General features: G+C 46.2%; 1 protein-coding gene across 4 annotated transcripts in view; it reads right to left on the bottom strand.

The window, feature by feature from the left end:
• The window catches only part of REL (REL proto-oncogene, NF-kB subunit), a 38,966-nt gene that overhangs the window by 5,218 nt on the left and 15,400 nt on the right, over positions 1-18,348 (bottom strand). For 3 of the 4 annotated variants that reach the window (XM_077176260.1, XM_077176259.1, XM_054628875.2), the window contains 3 exons: positions 15,931-16,079; positions 11,967-12,058; positions 2,092-2,232 (listed from right to left, as the gene is read on the bottom strand). In XM_077176260.1, the coding sequence (XP_077032375.1) occupies positions 2,092-2,232; positions 11,967-12,058; positions 15,931-16,079 (382 nt within the window). The remainder of the gene's footprint in view (positions 1-2,091; positions 2,233-11,966; positions 12,059-15,930; positions 16,080-18,348) is intronic. The other variant, XM_077176261.1, reaches the window with a different exon arrangement.

Genomic DNA, 18,348 nt, shown 5'->3' with positions numbered 1-18,348 from the left:
CAGAGAAGAAACACAAAAATCAAAGCTCATGGTATCAACCTCAAAAAAACCCCTACAAACAAAAACCAAACCAAACCAAACCAATCTGCTTTAGTTTGAATCAATTCCTACCCAAGTACAGCTAGACTACACCTAGAGCAGAGCTCTGGTAGCCCTTCACCAGTCCCAGTTAGGTAGGTACTGTCTGCAGTTACTACTGTCACTACTCTAAGTGGGAGCTCAGCCCCATGTACTACTACATGACACAAACCACTTCATTTACTGAATGAATCAGAGCCCTTCAAGGGAAGGGAAACCAAACAAACCCAGAAACAGCACAGGGCCATGTGATTGACAGCGTCACACGGAGCTTTTCACAGGAAGGGTAAATTAAGAATTGTGAGGAAAAGCCTCATTTTACCATGTTTCACTTCTGTGTGCTTGAATGGCACTCAATAGCAGAGAATCAAGGAGTGGTCTGGGTTGGAAGGGATCTTAAAGATCATCCATTTCCAACTCCCCAGCCATGGGCAGGGACACTTTCCACTGTCCCAGTTTGCTCAGAGCCCCATCCAGCCTGGCCTTGGACACTTCCAGGGATGGGGCAGCCACAGCTTCTCTGGGCAGCCTGTGCCCTGGTACATTAACACTTCTCTGGAAAGAGCTGGGCTAGCTATGAAGGATGAGAAAGTGAAGAAACACTGGATTTGAAGTGTCCAAGCTGGCTTCCATGGCATCTCTTTGCTCCTAATCCAAGCAGATCTGTGGAGGCTCAGACCTCAGAGCCCAAGGGTGCCCAGCCTGCAGCCCCTGTCCCCTGAGGGCACAGCCTGGCTGTCGGACAGAGCAGCTCTAAGCAGGCTGACACTTCTAAAAGCAGCTAGGATGTGAAACTGAGCAGGGCTGTTCTTTACAATGTGTGGTTGGGTTTGTTTACAGGGCTGCTCTGCTACAGGGAGGGCTCTGGGTGCCTGCAGAGCTGCCCACACACACCCAGCACCGCCCCTGCTTCCCCCACAGCAGCTCTGCAGGCTCTGACATCAGCCCACCAGCTGTAATCATGATTTGGCATATTTCTAAATGGCATCTGAGGCAGAGCTGCAAATCTGGTGCATCAGTTTTTTATCTCAGCCCTGATTATTTTAGTGCAAGGGTTCTCAGTGACACAATGCTAGCAGCTCCAGCTTCTAGATCGTTCTGGAGGAGACTCTAATTATATCAGAGCCATCTGAGTTCATACTCAGCATATTCACAATGGTTTGTGCCCACATCAACATAATCCTAACAACTTCAGGAAATGCAGATCTCATTTTATTCAGTACTTTCTGCTAAAATGAGGATGTCAAATATTTAGCATGGAAACACTCATGGTGCAGAAATGAAAAATGCTGCAGGAAAGTTTTTCAGGATTAAGAGTTCTTTTGCTACTCTGCTCCCAGAGAGGAGTCCAGCATACACTGGGGGCTAAAATCCTCAGCTGCTGATGCCCTAGGGATGTCCAGTTTTGTGGAATGTGGAAAACAGTGCCAAGAAGGAGTGTCACATACTTCTGCACCCTCCTGGGTGACCAAGGACTCCTCCATTGCCCACCTGTCCATGAAACAGCCACCAACCAGGACACAATAGGCCTTCAGACAGTTTCCCACTGCCATAAATCTCTCTTGCAAGTCCCATCCAGAGCCCTCACAAGGGCAAAGGCAAGACTCCTCAAGGGCACAAACAGGCTCTAGAGGACTCTTGGAAAGCAGATCAGCCTTGAGGCAGCCACCCATCCCACTACTATCACTTGAATCACTTGGCACATCAGGCATGAACCCTTCCTAGCAATCACTGCTGCCGTGTGTGAACACAGGCTGGAAAAACACCTGGGTGTAAATCCAGGAATGCCATGGACAACCCTCACTCTGGCTGGCCAACATTTCACCCTGGGATCACGTCTGAATGTTTGCTCACTGTGCCTTGCCATGGGACACTCATGCACCTGGCAGTCCCACGCCACAGAAGGCACCCAGAGCTGGCACAGGCCTCAGGCAGCTGGCATTCCCCATCCCAAGCTGAAGAGAAAACAAAAGGGGAAAGCAAAGAGAGCCACGTGGCTGAGGTGGTACTCACTGTTGTCATAGATGGGGTTGGAGATCAGAGGGGGCAGGGCTATGCTGTAGTTGCCATGCTCGTCAGGGAGGAAGGCCTGGAAGCAGAGCCGGACCACGTTCAGGTCGTACTCGTCGATGTTGTGCAGCTGCTCCTCGGGCACTGAAGGACACACAGCACCCAGGGTCAGGCACAGAACCAGCACCAATTCCTCACCAAACTGGGGATGAGCCCTCACCAGTAAAGGAGATGGAGCTGCCCAGCTGGACAGGGGCTGCATGAATGAATCCCTTGCTCACACCAATGATACTGAAGCCTTTCACGCCTTCCCTGCACCCAACAAGGTTCAGTTGTCCGAGCTCCCCATCTGTTCCTTGTGCCTGGGTTCCCCACCTTGCCTGCCACAACAGTTTCATGTAGCTGTAAGCTTAACAGTAATTTTTTATTCTTTGTGCACGATAAAATTTGCAAAATTAATGTTGCTGCCCAAGAGAAATATTTTGGTACAAAGGGATCCTAGGATCCTGTTAAAGATTTTCTTTGGCTACATGGTATCATTATTTTCCTCTGGAGACTGAGATAGAAGAAGAGTCAGAAGACAATTCCTGGGGCAAGAAAGAAGCTGAAACAACAGAAACCACCTCCCCACCCCATCACCAGCAGTGTCACAGCTGTACCTTTCAGAGCAGGGATCAGTAGAGCCATTGGGATACAGATTTGTGACACAAGAAGGAAAGCCTTGCTGGAAAGGATCCATTTCTTTACATATTCCCCCCAGTTTGCATAACCCAAACTCAGCATTCCAATTTTGTTCACTCCTTATTTTAATTATAAGACACAGGGTCTGGGGTATCATTACTGAACATTTCATGTATTCCCAGCTTAATGGACAATTCTGGGCAGAGCAGCCCCCTCTGAATTCAACATTTTCCTTTAAGGTGTGACACTAAACCATTATCTTATGTTGGCACTCAATGCTAGTAAAAATGAGAAACTGGCTTAATTTCACTTAAGTAGAAGTACTGATAATTAAAATAATTGCAAGTGTTTCTGTCTCCCCAAACCCCTCCCAGCAGCAGTTCAGCTGTTTCACACTCCTCACAGTTACCCAAAGCCAACATGTGCCAAGCCACCAGATCACCAGCTCTCCACTCTCCTGCCCTCCCTTTCAAAGGGCTCTTGCAGGAGCAGAAGATTAAACGTGGCTGTGATAAGCAGCCTGGGGACCACACTGTACTGATTAGATTGCCTGCTCTGACCTTTAGCATTTATCACTGGCTCAGGTCTCCACCCTGCCACGAGTGGGATTCCACAATGCCCACTTGATGGCTTCTTCCTTTTACCTTTTGATAAGTGTGAAATTGTCAGTGTGATGAGCTCAGAATACTTTCCACTGGGCATTCTGAGTCCTTCTGGTGCTCTGAATATCAATTTCTCCTGGTCTCTCGTGCAAAGGGAAATCAAGTCACCTTTCCCCTTTCCAAGCCTGTGATCTGCAATATCTCAAGGCAAATACAGCAGCGAGTACAAAACTAAGCAACAACTGTGGGAGCTTTAGAAGTGCTGAGCCCAGGGGAGTCCTGCCTGTGAGCACTGTGCAGGTTGGTGCTCACTGTGTCACCAGACACACACGGTTTTATGCTTTAATGCCCTTCATTAGCTCACCTGCTAACCTGAAAGAGGATCTTTAGGAAACGGGTTTGGAACAGACAGCTCCTCAGCCTGACCCTGATTTGGCTGACTTACAGCCCAGCTGCTTCTGGGTACAGCTGATTCAGAGAACACAGAAGGAAAAGTGCACTTTCAAAGGGCACCTTGCAGAAAGGCTATCAGGAGAGCAGCTCTAATCCATGCCCTGACATCATGGAAGCTCCCAAGGACACCCTGACATCAGGGTTCACATTCCTGTTAGCCATTGGTGACCATGTGGGTCCCTGCAGAGAGCCAAGGGGTGCTCAAACCTCAAACCTCTTCACTATCAAACTAAGCACACAGATTCAGTACCTTTGCCTGAGTAAGCTGTCTGTGGATGGAAGCTGAGCACGAAATCTGGATCTGGCTCCTGACCCTGAAGCCAAAGTGAGGACATCGTGGTTGTGCAACCAAGGCCCTCTCTCACACTAAAGGAGCCTCAGCCCCGCTCCAGGCCCTCCACAGGGAAATGTGACTCTTCCTCAGAAACATCTAACAGCAGACTGAAGCCTAAGAGTACTCCATAAAAGCAAAAATACTCTAGATATGGAGAAAATTAGCAATGCTAATGTTCAAATGATGTCATTTCCTCTGCTACAAACTTGCGCAAATTCCCAGTAAATCTGTCCAACACCTGACACAGGAGTTGTGTGCCAGGAATGGCAAGGGACAGAATCACTGTGTACAGCTCATTCTATTGCAGCAAAACCACTGCTCCTGATTTGCATGTTTTCATAAACCATTTAATAGAATCTTTAAAAATGTGGGGTTTGAAAGAGGAAGCGTTCAGTCAAGAGTGATTCCTCTTGGGCTATTTTTAACCCCACAAGAAGAACATAACAGTGCAAGAAAAGGAGAACAAGACAGCTGCAACTCCATCTTGTGATGACACGCTTCAAAAAAGAGAGAGACACCAGATTCCATGTGCATATGAAGAAGCACACAGCTTTCACCCATTTCAAAACAAGACAATCATCCAAACAAAACAAAATGCTCTTATTTTTAACAAACATCTAATCCTGCTCCCTCTGAAGTCCATTTGAGAGCAGCCACTGACTTGGAATGGATGCTGGTTTACACCTCGGGAATATTAAAAGCAAACAAAGCCGAGGCAGACAAACACCCTGAGTAACGCCTGGAGCGCGGCCGGGTGGAGGACGGTCGTGTCACCCCATCCTATTCCAACAGCTTCTGTGCAGAAGGACAGCAGAGGGGTTAAACCTGACAAACCTGAAGTCAATAAAGTTAGGAAACACTGTCGAAGATTTTGGGAACGCTATGTACTGGAGAGGAGGAGCAGCCACCCCGCCAAGCCCTGCGAGCTCCACGCAAGCAGGACTGAAACCGGGGAGCATCGCAGGTGGGAAGGGAAAACCATCATCCCATGTGGCACCTTGGGGGCACAGGTGTGGTGAAAAAAGGCTCCAACACAACACAAGAACCAAAAAAACAAAAAGGGAAGAAGTTCTCTGGTTTTGGCAAGGGTTCAACTTCCTCTTCTGACTGCTGCTCGCTGTGTGGTACCACACCTTAGTGTCTTCATCTGGATCCAGCTGAAAGAGCTGGAGCCCGACCAAAAGCCTGGGTATATTCCTGTGATGGCCCAGTCTAATTACAAAAAATAGCCTTCACCTGGCAGAAATCCTTTAACTGCAGTTGTCTCTGCACACAGGAACACATGAAGGACTAATCATAAGCTTTATAAGGAGCTTTCAGAAGTAACTCACAGAAATTAATATTTTAAAAATAACTAAAATTCTAAGGTAAATATGGACTGTGATGTCAAAAAAGCCCATAAAAATACCAGCAGCACCATGGTAAAAGAAATCCAACCCCGCTCACCAAGATTCTGGCAAGAGGGTTGCAAAAGGAGTACCTGGAGTTATGGTCAAACCCAGGGAGGATTTGCTGTTCATCTGGAAAGGCACTACAATAACCAGTAAATAATTTCATTATAGATCTGTTTACAACTCTTCTGAACAAAATGCTGGTTCTTCAGCTTTACTAAATAATTATCTTGGAAATAATTTCCTAATCCATTGTCTGCTAAGGTCCCAGTGTGGGCAAAACACCCCACGTGAGCTGAACTGTGAACTCCTTCCAACCTGAGCTGGCTGATCCAGGCAGCTGCCAGGCATCAGGTTTGGGCTGTCCCTGTCTCCAAGATTTTATCTCTAAAATCCAGAGATGCTCTGCTGTGATTCCACTGAATTCCACTGAGAACCTGCTGGATTTGCTGCTGTAACACAAAACTGGAGACTTTCTGGGCTCAACACACCAACGTGCAAGTCCAAGTTCGGACACAAAATTAAAGATGCTAATGGTGTCAGGCATCCTGTTTATTAATTTCTAATTATAGTTTTATAGGTTTTTTAGTATTTCAATAGCTTTCAACATCCAGCAAGGCCAATAAAATGCCATCTCTATGATTAATTTAATGGGGGGTTAAGGGCTCTGATGTTCACTCATAAGGTGATGCATCAGGGAAAGTGGAAGTTTATTCTGAACACTGAAGTGAAATGATCAAGGGTTTGGTTTTTTGACTGATAACACCTATCAAACAGCAGATCCCTCACACAGAGCCCATCACCCAACTAACGATGTCACCCTTCTGGAGTGGGCAGAGCTGGAGGCATCTCAACTTAACCTGCATGGAAACTTCCAGGGCAATGTGGTGTGACACAGTCAGAGAGGGGGCTCTGTGGAGAGCACAGCTCACCCTGCTGCAAAGGGACATCCTGTGACCTTCCCCTGTCACTGAGGGGCTGCAGGGCCACATGAGCCACATGAGATGTCAAAGAGAATGACCTTCCACAAGTTAAAACACCCCAGAGATCACACCTCATTAATAATCATCACACATCACTCCCCACATGTGTGGGGAACACACATCATTAATAATCATCATGAGTTGTTTCTCTCTTACGCAGATGAGGGTTTTTAATTTAGGGATATGCTGGGAGCTCAGTTTCATTTAAGGGATGACACAGAAGTGGTTTGCCTGCAGGGTTTTGCTCCTGGAGTACAAAGATACCCCCCTTGGCCCTGATACCGACTGGGCAGTCTAACTCGGTCCATGCCAGAGGTTTTGCTGCAAAAGGTGGCTCTGCCCAACCTTTCCAGCACTGCTCAGGCCGGCTTAGCTCTCATGTGGTGAAGCAGATCAAGGAACTGGTCTGGCTCAGAACTATCTTGCCAGAAGGGAAGAGGAAAAGGCTTGTTTGCAGCCAGCCGGTTCCCACGACAGGCAGCCCTGGTGGAAGCAGAGCTTCTTCCAGAGGTGCTGCTGATTTACACCAGGCAGGGAAATGGGCTGCAAGCCACAGGGCCCTCTTGGTGCCCAGGAGGTCCATTTCAGACCCAGCTTATCCCCCCAGCCTGTGTCCCTGCTGGTGCTGGGGTAGCCTTTTACTAACACTTCCCAAGGAGCAGGATAATGGAATGGTCTGGGTTGGAAAAGACCCTAAAGCTCATCCAGATCCATCCCCTGCCATGGACAGGGACACCTTCCACTGTCCCAGGTTACTCTGAGCTCCATCCAGCCTGGCCTTGGACACTTCCAGGCATGGGGCAGCCACAGCTTCTCTGGGCAACCATAAAGAATTTCCTTTGTATATCCAACCTAAATTCCACTCTTTCTATTTGAACCCATTACTCCTTGTCCTGTCACTACAGTCCCTGATGAAGAGTCCTGGTGAAGCTGGGAACAAGGGGAGGGAAGGACTGTGGGAGCACTGTGTTTCTTCTCCCAATACACCACACCTGTTTTATTCCACTGAGAGCCACAAAAGGTAATTTTCAATCAATTCTGCAGAAAAAAACCAGAAACTTTTACCTGTACCTTGAAACAGAACATGCATCAGCAACACCCATTTTTCAAAAAGCAAAATGTCAGTGAGTTGGTGAGTGCAAACAACTAAAATTCAGATGCCATTCTCCAGCCAGTCAATGCCCAAACTTCTGTGGAACATTTCCCTGGTTTACAGAAGAAAGAAATTCAGGGGAGGCAAATGGCCTGGCCAAGGAAGAATTGTAAATACAAATTAAAGCTTTCAAAACTCAGCACTTGTTTCACCTAGACAATGTTTCTCTGGCTTCTTTTCCTGTTTTAAGTTCAGTGTGAAAAAGGTAAAGTTGGAACAGATTTAAATGAGTGTATCTATCAGGCTCTGTACATTCCTGATATCGTTCTTTAGGCGTTTCTGTTTCTATCATAAAAAAAATAAACAAGTCAGCATATTTGTCTTGCTACCTGGTAATTTTCCTTTTTAAACAATTTGAAAGGGGGCTGTCCTTTATTATTAACACATGCATTTTGGAAGGAGCAGAAATGAACATTTGCATGAGAGCAGAGGAACAAAGGGCTTCCCAAAGCTAAGCCAGGGCCATGCCATGATCAGGACACGCAGCTTCCCTCGAGTGGGTTTGCTCTGTGCCCCTTCAAAAGCTGATGAGACTCACTACTACGCTTTTACACTTCAGGATGTAACTGGGAGGCTGCACATTTGTTTTAATAAAAGAAAAGAAGCTCAAAGCTTCTTGTGATGTCCGAGGAGATCGTTACAGCGGGCACCTTCAACCCATCCCCACTGCCAAGAGCCGCTGACGGAATCCACGAAACTCCACAAAACCCCCTACGGAGCTGGCACAGGTGGAGAGGGGGATCCTGGGGACGCCACAGGAGAGCAGCAGCAGAGGAGAGGGGGTTTCTCATGGAAGCAGAGGCGGAGGAAGCCGCGGAGAGGGGCCGGCGTGGGCAGAGCGAGGGCGTCACGGCACGGCGGTGACGAGCGCAGGGTCAGCCGCCGGCGGGCGGAAAGGGGAAACGCAAAGGAAACGCTGCGGAGGCACAGCAGACGTGCCGAGGTGTGGGCTGCAGGGGAGAGCCTAAAAATGAACTGCACGCTCCTAAGCACAAGCAGCTGCAAAGGAGCAGGAAGACTGAGCCTGTGGCAAGCTCCAGGGAAAGTCAGGTTATCCCCACTGATAAAAACCGCCTGGAATTTGGGGATTCTCACTCCGAGACAAGTCTGGAGTTTTCGTGCTGCCGTGCATTTGGCTAGAAAAAGGTCAGTCCTTTGTAACACTGCACTGAGTACAGTTTTTCCATAATTTAAAGAAAACATTTAGGGCTTTTCCTCATTGACAATTAACTCCAGTTGTTATTAACTCAATTGTTGTCTCTATGTCAAGTCACACCCACTCACAAAAGCTCTTAACTGAAAACTGGCTCTTCTTTTAATTTGAGTTGGCTGTACATCAGACAGTGCATGGGAAGACAAGGATATGGCACAACTCAACAGCTCCTAAAAGAAAACAAACACCATAGAAAGCAGACATGGACCAGCTCCACTGGAGGAGTAACTCTGCTCCTTCGATGCTGTGCTATTTGTATCATCATCATCACCACCATGCCAAGGAGTCCCAGTTGCATGTTAGGCTGACACTGTGCCCCATTTCCCTGGAGTGCTCAGAGATGAGAGACAAAAGGGATTTCTAGAATTCTTGAGATTGTTAGAAGGCTAAAATATATGGCAGGTGCTTTAGGAATACCACAGATCACAACCACGATGTGGAAACAGCAATTCCCTCTCTCTCAAACAAGGCTAACACAAGAGGAGCAACCTGATTGCAAGTCATCCATCCTAGTGAATGCACACAGCTCCTACAGCCTGTGCTGAACTTCACAAGGCACAAATGCTGCCAGCCAGCACTGGGAGTTCACAGGGAGACAGCCTTACACAGGTGCACTGGCAGAATGACCCCAATGCACCTCCAGCTGGGCACACGGCAGTGATCTGCAAACAAGTTCCCATCACCCAGGGATTCCAAGGTAGGCATCAATTGTTTAGGGTCAATACTCAACCTCTCTTCCCCAAAAGGGGGCTCAGGACAGGGAATGCTTGTTCCAGAAGAAAGTGGGAAAGAAGAAAGAAAAGCCTACCTATACACAAGCACCCTGAAGGCTCATTTTCCATGAAGTTCCTTTGATGATGCCATACAAGAAATGAGTAACACCAACTCGCGACCTGCTCCAGAATGTCTCTAAACAGGGCAGTCAGATGCCTCTCTGAAGACACAGAGGTAAAGCACAATGCAGGATGGATTCAGCACAGCCTGCACAATCCTGGAAAATGTACCAACACTCCTCTGACCTTAAACAAACTAAATCCCTACATAAAATTCTCAACCTTGTCAAGCACTGAACGTTTGCAACGATTGCTGCTTGCAAAACCCCGTTCTGATCAACTAAATAAACACATAAAACCACTCCTGTCACTAATTCTGTTTTATTAGACCTTGGTCCCAGGCCTTTCTAGGCTCTGCTCAGCGTGGGACTGCCCTGGAGGCCGCTCTCAAGTGGCTGTGCTTTGTGCTGACACGTTAACATGCGCTGAAGGGCAGTGACGCAGCTGGGGATTGCCAGCGGCCCCTTCTCAGCACAGCCCCTGCCCAGAGCAGGCTGCTGCCCTGTGTGTCACCCAGGCAGGCTCTCCCCTGCTGCCAGGGCAGCAAAGTGGCCTCCTCCACTGCTGGACTGGTGGGAAGCAGCCCAGGATCTGCCCGGCTGCTACCGAGCTCAACTTTCTGTAATCCCCCCAAAATTTATTAGTGGATGTGGAGTAAAGTGTCAACAACTGTAAAAATTCTACTTCCTCCTAAAGAAAAGTTCCCCTTTTATTGTTTGAAATCAAGGTAGAGCTGGCTGAGTCAAGGCAACATATTCAAACCCTTAAAGTGTTGAAATTGTGCTGATGAACTAAACTCTTGTCAAAATACTGTGTGCATACATAATCTTAATTAGGGCATTTGTTCAGATGGGTCATCAGGGCCATCAGCCTGATTCCAAAAAGCTGCTCTAAAATTAAGAAAAATATCTAAGACATTTCTTATTCTGTGATAAATTCTTCATCCTTCTTTTTGTCCCAATTCAGGGACATGTATTTTTAAAGGCACCAGAAATCCAGCTCTCAACTCTCCATTAAGGATCTTACCTGAATATAGCAAGAATTCTGTGGGTATTAGAAAACCCACTGAAGTGTTTGGAGAATCTCCAAGCTCCTGCTTAAGGAAATACACTTAGGGAAATACATGACTACACTGACATTGCTTAACTAATAATTTGGGGGTATTTATGCTTATCATTTCATTTTCCTCAGTTGTGCCTGCACTCTGGTCCCACTGCAATTGGCCAAAAAATGTTGCAGTGTGTTCCCCACCCCCTCTGTGCAGAGAACTTGGCAGTAAAATTGCTGTGAGGGGAGTTGGTTTAACAAGTTCATCTGAAGGGAAACCACTCTCATTTTTTTATTTTTTTGCTTTCAACTTGGTTTTCCACTGGAGCAACTCGCTGTGGGGCCACGCAGCCCCTGTGTGTGGTGGTGTGAGGAAAGTGGTGGGAGTGTGTGAGCAGGGATGAAGGGAAGAGCAGGATGACTCCTCCTGAGAGCAGCCCACAGATCAGTCACATCAAACAAAACCCTGTGGGCTACCCCTCACAGGTGTGGTTCTGCAGCAGCAGGCCCTGCCTCTGACCCTGACGAGCCCAACCACAGCATCACAGGATGGTTTGGGGTGGAAGGGACTTGAAAGATCATCTTGTTCCAAGCCCTGCCATGGGCAGGGACACCTCCCACCAGACTGGGCTGCTCCAAGCCCTGCCCAGCCCAGCCTTGACACTGCAATCCTGCTGTGGGTTTCTGAGATGCCATGCTGTGAAATCAAGTGAGGGGCAGTTCCCAGGGGGCCATCAGCCCCCTGGCCTGGCCACAAGAGACACAGCAAGAGAAGAGATGAGAAAGTGGAAATTGAGATTTGTACTGGCTTAAGTTGTTGCAGTTATGCTAATTCAGTCTTTTACTCTCATCACTGCCAAAACTGGGGAAATCCAACTCCCAAGATACTTGTAGACATTTCCAGGAAAGGTTTCTGCTGCTATCCCATTCCTTCTGTCCAAGCAGCAACTCAGACTGCTGCTGGGAATCACAAAAACTCAATATAAAAAGAAAAAGGGCAACTATCCAAATAGATTCATCACATGATGACTGGGAAGAAAGACTGGGAGGGACACAGAAGGGGGAGACTGCTTCTCAGAAAGAGATTTTTTTGGAGAAGAAAATAAAGCTCCAACCCAAAAGCAAAGGCAGGACAGGACAAACAAAACCCCATCACCCTGCCAAGAGAACCAGCTGATTTCCACTCACCATTGAAAGGGTTAATTTTCTTTGAGATTCGTAAAGAAATGGATTCCTTCAGGTCTTTCTTCTTCACACACTGAATGCCCAGGTTCTGAAAACTGAAGCATATGTGGCCAGATTTCAGCAACTAATAACATCTTCAGTGTAGACTATTAAATATAATATTCATGTTAATTAGTGTGATAACATCCAGTGTAAGAAATGAAAAAAAATCTTCTTTTGAGAAGGGTATAGAAGACCTGAAGAGAAAGAAGCTGTTTTTCCTAAAGTAAGGGCAGACACAGAAGGAAAAAAATCCTAAAATAAAATTCTAAATCATTTACATTCTTAAAAATATATATTTCTATATTAAAATTTATCACTCTGCAGTAAACCTACAGTGATTAAAAAGTAAGATACTCAATTTGGGTGATTTATAATGACAATCATTTTTGTAATCAATAAACCTGGTAATTTGCATTAGTTAAAGGATTTACTCTCCTGCTTTTATCAGGGAATGTAAATCTTAAACACTATTATAAAGGGGTTTTTTTAAACAGGTCAAAACAAGTTTTTAAATCTCACATAGTTATGGAAAAGTTCTGAAGAGCTCTGCTCCTCCTGATTTGCATAAAAGTGCAGGTCACCCTGATGCAGGAGGTGGGGGGAGTCCCAGGCAGGCTGACTCTTTCCCACATGGAAAAACCATGACATCATCAAAGAAAAAAAGAGAAACAATCTGTGTTTCATGATGTTATAATAAGCTCTGAAGATGGGTTCTACCAGGCATCTTTCTCCAGAAGTCCCAGCCATTTCCCTTCCTTTGAAACTCTACAAACCTTCTTTGCTTCAGTAAAAGAGCATCCTACTGCACCTAAAGATAGTCCTTTTTCCTGCCAAGAGTGCTTGTACACTTCTGTCCTAGCAGGATGTTAAGTTTAATCTCCCTAAACTCTCCTGTCTGTGCCCAACACGCTGTGCTCAGAGGTTCCCAAACCCTCTGCCATCAACTAAATAAACACATAAAAGCCTCCACTTCAGGCTCCACTTCCAGAACCTCTGCTCAGCAGAGGAAGGCACAGGCTTCCTTTGCAAACTGAACATGGCATGACCTAGGGGAAAATAAGACACAGCAGCATCTCATCATTCACTAAAGCACTTTGCCTTCCTATCGTGGCTACTGACACTCACCCTGGGACTGTACCTTGATGAGCAATCCCATTTCCACCTGCTCCTGGAGGAAGTACTTTCTTTAGGGCTGGATCACAGCCCACATCATTGCCCCCCTCAGAACACCCACTGTATTCCATAGATTGTTTGAAGCACACCTCCAAGTCCACAAACAGGGGAGGTTCCTCATTATACCCCCAAAGGAAGCCTCTCATGGACAGGAGGCTTTTCAGCAGCCCAGAATTGTCAGATTATCAATTTATTATCAATTATCAGCTTTCAAAGGCTGTGCTGTCACAGTGAAAGTGTGTGTTTAGCCATGCCTAGGCAGAGCTGGGGCAGAGGAGGAACTGCTGAGAGCCCCAGCAGGGCTCTGGGGTTTCACATCGATGGGCGCTGACAGGAAGCAAGTGAGATAACAAGAAGAGAGAGGGAGAAGTAGGAAGAGAGAGAGAAAAAAATTAAAAACAGCTAAGAAAACTATGATATCATCCTTGCAGAGAGAAGAAACTAGGAAGTAAAAAGTCTGAGTACACAGGCAGCCCACAAGCTCTGACTTTCATAGCCTTGCCTTGATGTCTCGGCCAGGGAGGGCTCTGATCAAGTTTGGGCAGCAGTACAAAGATCATTATACCACAGGCAGAACAAAATGCTTGGGAACTTTAAAACATGGGGACCTTTGAACAGCAGAAAGCAGAGTAATTACTCAGAGCAGCCCAAAATCTGTGATTAATAATTCCACTTCTACTGAGGGGGGAAAAAAAAGGATTTTTTGCTCAATTTGGGATGCTCAGCAAGAGTAAAGAGCCAGAAACACTATTGACAGAGGACATCTCCTGCTCACTAATACTGGATGAGGCTTTTCTCCAACACGAAGAGAAGAATGTGAAGGTTGAGTCACCAGCCACAAAAAGGAAAATGACTTTAAACATCCAGATCCAATTATGGATCATACTGTTCTTTCATCTTAAAGCAACCAATGATTTGTTAAAAAAAATGAGTGTACCGATGCTGGAAACATTTCAAAGGGAATGTGTCGAGCCTCCTCCCATCAGGACCTCCAATGTCAAACACAAAGCTCACAGTTTCAATTATCAATAACATGAAAGCAGCCCACTTACTATTCTGTAGGTAACTGAGAGGCTCATATCCTAAAAATATTGAGAAGAATTCATGGATGGAGCAAACAAGCACCAGTGCTAGAAGTGAAACAGAGGAATGGCACTATGCCAAAGGGCAGGATTTGATGCAAACATATAATGGAGATGAAATCACAATCTGCAAATAAATATTTGCAGAGCATCCCAGTGCTTCTTGGCATGACATCCTGCAATGGCCCCTCTAGAAGGCTTGCCTGTGCCTCCACACTGAACCCTGTGCAACCAAATGCCAAGAGGAGAAGCAATCCTCAGGGTCTGCCTGCACTCAGTGATGGGAACACAGGGCCAGAAAAGGCATTAAGCAATCAGGCTATTCTGCTTTGGATCAGCAGGCACAGAGCTGAGGAGAGGAAGTGGGATGGGCCAGAACAGCAGACTTCCTTTGACCTTGGCTGAGGAAGCTTGATCTGAGAAGACCAAGGGGAAGCTGGTGAATGGATGGCCAGAGGAAGATGCAAGGTCCTGCTGGAGTTTAGGATGTTTGCAAGTCAGGGTGCTCTGTGCCACCAGAACACACTGCAGCACACCCCTGATCCCTTGAGCCTGGGCTGGATGCTGATCCCATCCCTGATCCCTTCAGCCTGGGCTGGATGCTGATGCCATCCCTGATCCCTTCAGCCTGGGCTGGATGCTGAAGAAGCATCTCCACTGTTTATTTCACCATTTCATAGTGAAATAAATCACCACCTTCAAAACAAATGTGTCTTCAGCTCTCTCCTTTAATAGTGTCCTACTGACTAAACCCACGTAAACATGGAGTAATTTCACCAACAGCAACAGAATCCCATTGGCCTGAGAGCTGTGTGTAAGAGCTACTTATACACTGAAATATTCACCTGATTTTCTTCCCAGCTCAGTTATGCTTACCCCAAAGCAATAGCCTACTTCCATATTTCCTACATTGCAAACTGTGAACCACAAACAGCTTGCCAGTTCTAAGTTCCCTTCTCCAGCAATAATCACTCCATGTTTGCTGCAGCTTATTCTGCTTTTATTTTGTTACACGAGACTTGGTAAACTTGGAGGAAACACCATGAAATACAACTGTATTTGAGATATTCTTAACAGCACTGAGGAATGTCTTGTACACATCCTGAGTTTTCCTCTCTGCATCCACAAGCAGATCCTTCCCTGGCACACTTACTCTTCAGAGCTGGGCCCGAGCAGAATCTGTATCTTCAGTCAAAAAACCCCAAAAGCAACAACAGTGACAGCTACTAACATTTCCAGATGTGTCACAATCACTGTCTTCTAGGTTACATGATACTCAGCCACTACAAACTTTCTCCAGAAAGTCCAAATATAATTTCCATGGAAGGTGTGAACTTCCCTCATCACCACGAAGTACAAATTCTCATGCTGTTACCCTTTCTATTACTCATCATTTTTACATGTAGGAAAGAGTCATGCTCAAGATTAAGATGTACTAATAAACAAGGCTAAAAAAAGTAAGTGGGAGAAAGGAAAAGAAGACAGGTTACATGTGTAATACCAAAAAGAGAAGGAAATACTTCCAGGGGAAGTTCCCCAGGATGGATTAGTAAACTACAGCAAAGACAGCATTGTAATTGCTCTTTTAATCATTAATATGAGTTTTAAAACTCAAGATTAGCAAATCACTTGCACAATCAATCAAACCCCCAAGCAACACCATTACTCACGACAGGACTCGCCGTTCCGGCCCGAACTCAGCTTCGTAGTAGCCATCTCTGCAGTCTTTTCCAACCAGATCGTGGGGGTGTGGCTTATAGGGCTCATTCTTCGTTACCAGTGTAGTTCTTATTTTGATTTTTCCAAAATAGTTCAGAATCTACAAAAAAAATGTGGGGTGTTTTCAAGGTTTTAGGTGTCGGCCCTCATCTGTTACAGAAAATCAATTTTATCCTGAAATGCTCTGTGGAAGAAACACAGGAGGTATGCATGTGACCATACAGAAATGTTGCCTGAAGAACAAGTCTACCTCCAAAGATTTTAGGAAAAAAACTCATAAAGGACCAGGGATGAGGATAACACCTGTGCATGGAACACTGAGTAGCGAAAGAGGATCTTAGCAGATACAGGATAACATGACAAACATGACACAATCCCCTCTGAAGTTGTTGGGTTTTTCCCAACTAATTCTCAGATGAGTAGTCAATCTTACACTCAGGCTGGGCAGTACCAAAGTCTCAAGTTCCTACCAGAGCTCTCACAGCAGTCATCAGCCAATTCAATGCTCCTTTCTCAGGTGCATGAAAGCAACCTCAAGCTGATGTCTACCAGTGAAGTCACCGAGTGTGAGGGAGTGTAAAAGGAAAAACAAAAAAGGAGGAAAAATAGTTTGGCCTAAATTGTTTGACACATAAAAGCTTGAAAGCAAATACAAGACTTACTCAGGCACATATTTGTGCAGAGGTGAGCTTTCCTCCTCCACTTCCCCTGCCCTGTAAGTAACAGTCCCTCTCCTTCCCCTCCTTTCTTCTTCCTGAGACTCCAAAGATCCACCATGTATCCTTTTTAGTCAACACTTCAAATCTTTAACTTGAACTGTGCTCTTTTACCTGTCATCATCTGTTTGCATCCATCTCCAGTCTGGCTCCATTCAGTCTTTACACAAGCCACTGTAACTTTTTACCCTTAAAATGATACTTCCACTGCTCCTTTACTTTCAACCCTTGCATCATTTCTCCCTCACTTTACACCCAGCCTCATGAATGTGAAGCTTGATCTAGCTGCTTTTGGTTCTCCCGTGCCCCCTTGATGTTCATCTTCATAACCACACCATGAAACTTCATCCTTTCATGGCCCCTCTCTTCACGTTTCCATCTCTAGAGGGCACTCCCCTGGAACCCAATCAGCACTAAAGCCTCCCACGGGCTCCAGGGAGGCAGGAATTCACCTAGAAATCACCTGCTATCAGCACAATCAGCTCTGTCATCAATAGTCACCTTTCAAAAGAACAAACTTGGCCAGGCTTGCATGGTCACATACCCATGTCCCACCTCCCCTCTGGGTTCTGCCTGGCCTTCATGTGCAGCACAGTCCAAGAAAAGAAGAATTAAGGCTTGATTCAGCCCATTCAGCTTGTGCCCTGACACAGACTGGGGCTGAGAGTCTGTGCAAGCCTCTACTCTTGCCAACAGCCCACACAGTTCCTTGTTCAATTGGCAGAGTGCTGAAAAAATGAGTCTGGCACCATCTCCATTTCCTGCATTCCCTAACCAGATCTGGCACTGTGATAGTCAAAGGGAACCCTTCTTTGCTTCTTCCCTCACTAATTCTGGCTCCAGGGCTGGACCAGCTTCCACAGCTGCCTTTATGCAATAGAGACTCACTCTGCTGCTCAACACATGACTGCCAACACTTTCCTTCTCAAACCCTCCCTCTTAAAGAGCTTTTTTGCCTCAGCATAAAACATCTCATATTTCTCACATTTCACATCCTCTCTATCTGTTAATGTCCTGCTGTGATTCCAGAGACTCCATTTTGGGCTCCCCATTGGCGTTTTTATGCTGGCATACTCTGCAAACACAGGTACACAGCCTCTGTTCCCGGACAGGAAGATGGCAAGTGCTCTTCCCATTTAAATTTGAGCTTTTTCCTCTAACCTCAGCTAACAAACTTAAACATCAGAAAGGAGATGAGAAATTATCTTCTCTTACCCTACCTGTCTAGGGTCTCCTTTGTCCAGCCTATGAAAGCTACTGTCCAAGTGGTTCCATTCCAGCTCTGCTGTCTCTGTCTTTGTCCCTGCTTTGGTCACAGCTCTCAGGGCTCCTCTGAATCCCTCCATTCTGGATTTCCCAACCCATCCGTGGTGCAACCACCCCACTCATCATCCCTACAGATGCTCTGAGGACTCAGTTCCCCGTTCTGAGCTCATTTTTAAGTTCTGACTTCACACACTTCAGGCTGGTGTCTTTTGCAGAGCCCATTCTCCCCATCATGGACGATTGTTTGCTCGTACAGAGCGCCTTCTTTCATGTTGTGCCCAGCAACGTTTCAAAGCCTTTCCACATTTTGTAGGCAAATTCCTTCAACTCTCTCCCAAAATTCGTGCTGCAGTCCAAACCTTAAAACCAAACCCACGTCACCCAAGT

This window comes from Agelaius phoeniceus, chromosome 3, assembly GCF_051311805.1.
Source record: "Agelaius phoeniceus isolate bAgePho1 chromosome 3, bAgePho1.hap1, whole genome shotgun sequence".
In the NCBI taxonomy this organism is placed as follows: domain Eukaryota; kingdom Metazoa; phylum Chordata; class Aves; order Passeriformes; family Icteridae; genus Agelaius; species Agelaius phoeniceus.
The sequence above is the reverse complement of the archived record's forward strand: the minus strand, read 5'-3'. Positions and strand labels throughout refer to the sequence as shown.